The following is an 8,035-nucleotide window of genomic DNA, read 5'->3' on the forward strand; positions in this document are numbered from 1 at the left end:
GCAGTAGGATTCACATCCAAATGTTAACATTACTTGAGTACTATACAGATGTTTGTGTCAGCATGCAGATATTAACACTGCTGATCTCTGAGATGTGTGTTCTCTTCTTGCAGACACTTTAATTATTAGACTGTGATGCAGCTCTGTTCATGTGAACTCTTAGTAAATAAATAAATATGACCTATACACCAGCTTTTCTTTAAAAAAAAAAACCCTCCTCAAACAATAAAACAAATCCATTAAAACAGAAACTGCCACTACAAAAAGTGTCGACCCTAATATATAAAAAAAGAGTGAAATTTGAAGACAAAATAAATTTCTTATCCACTTATTTAGATATGAATAAGACATCCCACATTTCATATCATTAACAAAACAGAGTAAACTTTTACAATAATTATATTAAATATCACACAAAAACACGTTACATTGAATAAACACATTTTATTTAATGTGTTTAATAAATTTACAGATGTGTTTTGATGCCAGTTTCCCTGCAGTCTTTTAAACAAATTATCTGTAAAGAAGTCTTGTACATTCATTTCAACATGTCTACAATGTAAATATTAAATCATACAAGAGCACACACAGCATGGCAGCATTCAAATACTGTATGAACATGATAATAACTAAAATAATAATAAAAAATAGCTACATTATGTAAAAGTTTTTAATGTTCAGTCTTGCTGTCATGTGAATTAGTTCCTTATTGGATTGCAGTGAAATTAAAGTTGAACATAAAAAGCTGCAGGATGTAATTTGATGGTTTTTTTTAAGTTAATAAAATTTTTTATTTTTGTGTGTGTGTTTCTTTAATACACTGTGTTAATGCAATGTTATAATTTTTTCTTGACCTCAGCGTACAGTTCCTGTTGGCCATCAGCACGGTCTGTGTTTTTTGGCTCGTTGACTTTCACCTGTGCGTACATCGTATCCTGCTGCTGTCCTCTGTCCTGCACTGAGTCAGAGGATGCTTCATTTCTCAGTACAGAGAAGCTGATCTCTCCATAATGGATGTTTTCTTCTTCTCCTTCTGATTTCCTTGCTGGCTCTTCAACAACCGACTCTTCACTTCTTTGATTCTATAAAATAGAAACAAATAGAAAGGTTCATTTGAATCTAGTGAGCAGACTCTGGTGGAGGTACAAGAGTAAATAACTTTCCGAACACAGTTCAGTAAATTACAGAGAAGTTGAGTATTTTCTTACATGAGTCTGTTGTTGAGTTTGATGCTTTGACTTTATGCACCTGAAAGATATAAAAGGCTGTTAAATATGACTTAACTATCCTCTGTTTTAGGTTAAATATATTTGTGAGTAAACAGATAATTTAACGTGCAGCTACCATGTCAGTGACAGTAACTGATCATGTTTTCTAATGTGATGTAATATTTACCAAACAAAGATGATCAAGCAAAGTAACATCATCCCAAGGATTCCTCCAAGAAATGACCACAGTGGGAATCCTGCTAGAAAACCAATATCAATATGAAACAACACAAGAGTTAAACAGATCGTGAGGTTCTGTTTTTTTCTTTTCCGTTATATTACCATGATGTTTAATTTTACACTTTGTACAGCACTATTTAGAAAAAACAAAACGCTTCAAGAGATTTAATGAGTTACTCAATAAACAAAGAAGAAAAAGTTAGATAATAGCATAAAACAGTTCAGTGGCATGAGCCGTTACCTTTAATAGCCACGTGGATCTCTGCTGATGTCTGATTACCCAGATCATTAGTGGCCACACAGTAATAAACTCCTCCATCTGTTACATTGAAGCTGTAAATCTCTCCTTCAGATGCTTTCACAGCTCCATCTCTGCTCTTTTTGAACCAGGTGAAGCTGCTGACAGGTTTGGCTCTGCTGGAGCAGGTCAGCTTCACCCAGCTGCCTGCTGACACCAAACCTGATGGACTGATGGATGCTGAGGTGTCTTTAGGAGCAACTGGAGAAAAAGAAGAAAGTGATATCTCATAAATTATGTTGTTATATATGATTAAGTTCAACAACAAATTCTGATTGTCTTACATGAAACACTGAGAGTCTCTTCTGTCTCTGCTGTCTTGGGGTCTTTTCCTTGGTTCACAGGATATCTGGCAGAGCAGCTGATCTTCTTTCCATCATGTGTGTCTGACAGAGTGATGTTCTGCTGGATTTTAGTTGTAAAGCTTCCATCTGTGTTTTCCTCTATTTTGTTGTGAGAGTCTTGTTGGAGATTCCAGGTGAGTTGAGGAGGGGAGTGTGGACAGGGAGTGAGAGCTGAGCAGGTTATAGTGACAGACTCCTTCTCCTTCAGATCACCTGGGATTGTAATATTGGGCCTCCAAGGAGAATCTGTGATTTAACATCAAGCTCAATTTTTACACTGATAATACAGGAAACACAGTCAAGTAACAGATGAAGATCAGTGTAGTTGTGTTAAAGCCTTAATTTTACATGTTCACGCTGTTCAGTCAGGAAATTATTTTATTCTGAGTTTATTATTTCCTCCATGTAGGAGAAATACCTGAGCTTTGGAATCAGTACAGTAAGCAAACTTTGTTTTTTTTTATTTTTGCACTTAAAAATTTTATAACAAAGAAAACTGGACATCACACATTTTTAACTGCCAAATATAAAGTTAGTACGTTTATATCTTAGCTGTTAATATTCAAATCAGATTTTTTTTTATTATCAACAATAAAATGAAAACTCTCTCACCTTTAACTGTTATTTTAAGAGGATCACAAACAGCTGTTGCTCTGAACGGCCAGTTCATAATTCTGAAGTAGTATGTGTTTGTATAATTTGTGGTTAAATTGGAAAACAGAGTGGTGCAGCTTTTCTCCTTCAGGTTTCCTGTAATATTCATTGGATAGATGTTAACTGTCCCACTGCTGTTGAAGATAACATTGTTTGGATGTGCAAAAACATTCAAATGATTTTTAATCCACACTGCAAAGACATGTCTTGTGCTGTCAAACTTTTCTGTTCCGGTTTCACTAAAGTTGCATGGGATTTGTAAACAAGATCCACTCAGAGCTTCCATCTCTGTTGGTGCAGTGATCAACAGGTTTGAATCCCGAGGACAAGCAGCCAAAGTACCTGGAAAAAATCAAAACAAACTCATACACATGACGGGAAACATAATTATGATACACTGAGTTTATTAGACGTGTGTTGCAGTTCAGTTTCAGTTTTATTTGTCATATGCAAGTTAGCACAGGGTCAACATTGCACTGAAATGTATTTGACGAGCAGAAGACAAGTCACAAGACAAATGGAACATTGCACATGAGATAAAGTGGCAGTAGTGAGCAGCAGCACAAACTGAGCAGTACAAACATTTTGAGTAGCAGTTAGTACAGTATTGCACGGAGAGATGTTTTTTTTCTATAAAGTATCTCTATCTGCACTGATCTGTCAGACTGTAAATGACTGAAATGAGACGGCTCACTTGGAATAAAGAGGAGACTCAGTAACATGATGCCTGTCATGATGTTCACAGACTGGACTGTCACAAAACTCATCACCTGTATAAAAAAACATAAGATCACATAAAGGTTTGATCAAATCAGGAACTTGCATTGTTTTATAGAGCAATACAAAATCTACATATATTTAAAATCAGACAAACAAAAATAAAGCAGTTCTTTTTATTGTGATATAAAAATCTTGTAAGATGTAAAAAATGTTTTCTTACCTAATGATCAGAAAGAGGAGAAATGACAAATAAAAGTCTGTGTGTGACTCCAGCAGAAACACAGCGAGTGAAACACTTCTCCGTTTAGATGTAATGTCAAAGCAAACAGACCTGTGAAGCTTTTGTCTTTCTTTTTCAGTCAGTCTGCCTTTTATGTTCCCATTATGCACATGTTGTCAGTTTAGTAGCCACCACTTCCATCTGCCTGTTTATAGATTCACTTGACCCCCCACTCACACACTGCCCTGTTCCTCATTCTCTCATTAATATTAGTATTTGTGTCTTAGCTTTTCTGTTCTTCTTTTTGTGTCTCTGTGTGTGTCTGTACTCACACAGGTTACAGCTTTGTGTTGATCAACTTCCTTGATGTGTTTAGATCTTTCTGCTTTTATTTAATGATTTCTTCTTCAGTTGATCCACTCGGCCAATAGCAGATGTCTAAATGTTTTTATATTTATTGTTTGTAGTGTGTTTCCTTCAGCACCAAAATAATCGCATATTGAGAGAAGGTAATTATGGAGAGAAGAAAACAGTTGGAAAAACAAAACACAATAAACAGAATATTACTGACAAAGAGACAGCAAAACTAAAGAAAGGTGCCAGAATAGACAGTCTATTGCAGTTTATTGTGTATGGGGCTCCAGACCCGTCAGGCTGCCTATGTTGACGCCTGTCCGCTGATGAAAGAACCAGCACTGAGACCAGCAGAACTGGACCATGGAGTAAGTAAAGAAGGTGGTTTTGCCTGATGGGTCACATTTTCTTTTACATCATATGGATGGCTGGATGCATCACTTAGTTGGGGAACACCTGGTAGCAGGAATCTCTATGAAAATAAGGGAAGCTGGCAGAGACAGTGTGATGAACCAATGTTCTGCTGGGAAACCTTGGGTCCTACCAATCATGTGTATCTTACTGTGACATGTATCACCTCCATAAGCATTATTATAGACCATGTCCACACTTTAATGGAGACTGTATTCCCTGATGGCTGTGGTCTCTTTCTGTAGGATAATGCGCCCTACACAAAGTAAAAATCATTTAGGAGTGGTTTCACAAGCACAACAATGAGACTGAGGTGTTGACTAGGCCTCCAGATTTTCCAGATGTTAATCCAATCAAGCAACTGTGGGATGTACTGAAGAAACAAGTCCTATCCATGAAGGCCCCACCTCACAATTTACACAAATTAAAGCATCTTGGTGCCGATACCTCAGCCCACCTTCAGCAGTTTTGTGGAGTCCATACCTCGATGAGTCAGGGCCGTTTGCTGCTGCTGGCTCGAGCAGCCCATCGCCACTCCTGGCTGGAGAGTCTCCTCTGCCGCTCCCGGCTGGCGCGGCAGCGGCGCCTCCACCTCCAGCAGGCACAGCCCCTCTCGCCCCTTGTCCACCTCCGACTTAAGCGTTTCTTCGACCACTCCCAGCTGGAACGGCCCTTCCCGGAGCGGCTTCTCTTCCTCCGGTCGGTGTGGATCCTCACGCGTCTCCTCCACCGCTCCTGGAAGGAGCAGCCCTTCACCCAGCCGTTTCCCCTCCTCTGTCAGGCGCAGACTCCCTTGCGCCTCGTCCCCCACCACCGGCGGCCGAGGTGCCTTCCGCAGCTCCTCCACCACTTCCCCACCGTCAGTACATTCTGGTGGGGGTGGCGTCGGCAGGGTCGCCAAGGCCTTTAGCAGCGTCACCATCTCCGCCATTTTTCTTAGGTGGCACTCGGTCTCGTGCCGTAGTTCTTCCTGCTGACGGTGAGCCACCGCCGCCTGCTTCCACTGCGTGGCTGCCAGCTTGGCCAGTATTCTCGTCAGGTCTTCCCTCTGCTTCCCTCCCTTCCTGGGTTTTGGCACCACTGTAAAAGACCACGGCAGACCCAAAGAAGTCGTCTAGCCTGGATAGCCGCTGTAAGACGAGCTGATATCCAGTTCTCTTTCATCTCCAAATATCTGTTGGTGTGCTCCAGACATTTTCATTCCAGTAAGTTCTAAATATGTTCAAATCACTCGGCGATCATGGCTCAAGAGTTGGGAGTTCGCATTGTAACTGGAAGGTTGCTGGTTCGAGCCCCAGCTTGGACCGTCTTGGTCGTTGTGTCCTTGGGCAAGACACTTCACCCGTTGCCTACTGGTGGTGGTCAGAGGGCCCGGTGGCGCCAGTGTCCGCCAGCCACCGGGTGGCTGTGGCTACAATGTAGCTTGCCATCACCATTGTGTGAATGGGTGGATGCCTGGATGTGTAAAGCGCTTTGGGGTCCTTAGGGACTATTAAAGCACTATACAAATACAGGCCATTTAAATTACTCTTTATAGTCTATTAGTTTTTTTATGCACTCTGAGGTCATAGCAAATTAGAACAAACATCCTAATGAGTGATTTTGCAGAACTACCTTCTATTTATAGAGTTGCAAATTATTTGGCATTATTGCAGCAAACCAGCCTATGAAATGGATGAAACACATCATGACTGGGTTCCAGCGCTACACAAGGGACCTGCTTCAAACAAACCACCATGCCAATCAGATTACTTCTTCATTGTGAGGGTGAAGAGGTGACCCTTCTGGATAAGATGGTGAAGGTTTGCTGTGTTTGGTGAACAGTGTGGTAGTAAAACCAGGAAACTTGCTCTTGTTAAATGTTCTTAAGTCATGTGCTGTACAAATAGCGGTATTTTTTTCAGAAGATACAGTATATTAAGTAGAGTTAGTAGTGGGTGATATCATGTAAACGCTGTCATGATTTTGTGTAAACATTTTGTCATTTGTAAACTATAAATGACATTGATTCTACACTGTAACTGATTTTCTTTATTCAACTTTTGAACAGTGGGACTCAGTCAGTACATATTCAGTAAATGCAAATTATTTACATGGCAGTGCACTACAGGCATAAATCTAGACATTATGGGTCATTCCCACAACCCACAGCTTTACTGTGTTCCAGCAAAGTATCCAATAGCGGTGACAACTCCTCCACAGTAGCAGGTGGGATTTTTCTTTTTTGAGGACGGCTCCTTTTACCTGTCACTACAGACGGTCTCTTTATGTTTTGATCAAGAGCCTTTTTTTGGGCAGCTGAAGAGGAGAAGTCCATCTTATGGCCAACCTCTGGCTGTATCTTGGTCATATTACCAAGCAAAACCCAGTATGCAGGTTCATCTGTAACAGTCCTTGTGCCACAGATCCGCACTGTTGCTTCTACAATAAACAGAAGAGCAGCGACATGGTTGCAGGTTTTCACGACTCCGGCCATACAGGTGCAGTGGGCGGCTTCAACCTTCCCTGTGATGCTCACAATGACCCATGGCTGCAATGCTGGCTCATGCAGTCTTTGAGAGTGCAGTACCTGAAACATACACAGAAAACGCTTTAATGAGCCAAGGCCAACACAAATGTGTTTAATCTACTTTATCATAAATGTAACAAAGTGTTTAGAAAGTTAGCACAGACATGTAATTTTTCATTTTGTTATGTATCCATCTATAGAACGCTGCATGTTATATTCTAAATCTTCCTGTTCTCTCTCAGAAACCTGCCTGCAGAAATTGAACCTAAAGTATGCAATGCAAGGATGTAATCACTTTCAAGACTAAAATAAAATGTACTTTTAGTGACTGTGATGGCTGCACTTACAGCCACACAGTGGTAATACCCACCATGTTAGTGTAGAGGCTTATAAGTAACATTACATTCACATATCTTTCTTTAAATATATGAATTAATTTACAGGGCAATAAATAACTGGTTTTGGTTTAGAATTCATTCACATATCCACATAACACTGCATTCTAAAATAAGTGCTCACATTTTAGTTTACACTGTTATGTATGATTAATCTTTTGTTTTCTGAGTTACCTTAGTTGCAGCTGTTCCAGCCCCTTGATTAAGGAGCCAAGAGGTGGAAAAGGGGCGGCGCGAGCTTTAAAGGAAGACTGCAAATTGGTTCACGCCATAACTCGGGACCATGGGGGGGAACTGGAGTTCATTATGTTTGGTTTAGTTAGGTTTTTTGTGTTTTATCCCTTCTCCTGTTTTTGTGGGCTGATCCGCCACTATTTAAGTTTCCCCTTTGTCTCCTTAAGTTTTTTTGGACTTTAACCTGTGCCTAAGTTTCCTTCACTGCTCGGTCCATCACAGTGACACAGGACACAAACATGGAAGAAAGATGTATAATTAGAATTATTTATACTAAATATGAATAAATGATTGCAATTTATTTAACCAGAAAGAATAACTAAATCCTTCAGGACAATATCACATCAATGCACTGAACTCACTATGTTATCCCTCTAACAGAGCCTCCACATGTTCTCACTGTAATTTCGCCCTCATGAATGAACTTATGCTTGCACTAATTTGAATG

At 40.1% G+C, this 8,035-nt stretch overlaps 1 protein-coding gene across 1 annotated transcript; it reads right to left on the minus strand.

Annotated features, from left to right (window-relative positions):
* Positions 1-650: 650 nt before the first annotated feature.
* Positions 651-3,078, minus strand: LOC146511189 (cell adhesion molecule 3-like). The gene is made up of 6 exons (XM_085173607.1): positions 2,703-3,078; positions 2,031-2,336; positions 1,684-1,947; positions 1,396-1,465; positions 1,209-1,248; positions 651-1,082 (listed from the first exon to the last, which is right to left on the minus strand). The coding sequence occupies exons 1-6, from the start codon at positions 3,028-3,030 to the stop codon at positions 837-839; spliced, it is 1,254 nt and encodes a 417-aa protein (XP_085029733.1). The 5' UTR covers positions 3,031-3,078; the 3' UTR covers positions 651-836.
* Between the last annotated feature and the right edge of the window lie 4,957 nt (positions 3,079-8,035).

The sequence above is a fragment of the Neolamprologus multifasciatus genome, chromosome 9, assembly GCF_963576455.1.
Source record: "Neolamprologus multifasciatus chromosome 9, fNeoMul1.2, whole genome shotgun sequence".
Taxonomy (NCBI): domain Eukaryota; kingdom Metazoa; phylum Chordata; class Actinopteri; order Cichliformes; family Cichlidae; genus Neolamprologus; species Neolamprologus multifasciatus.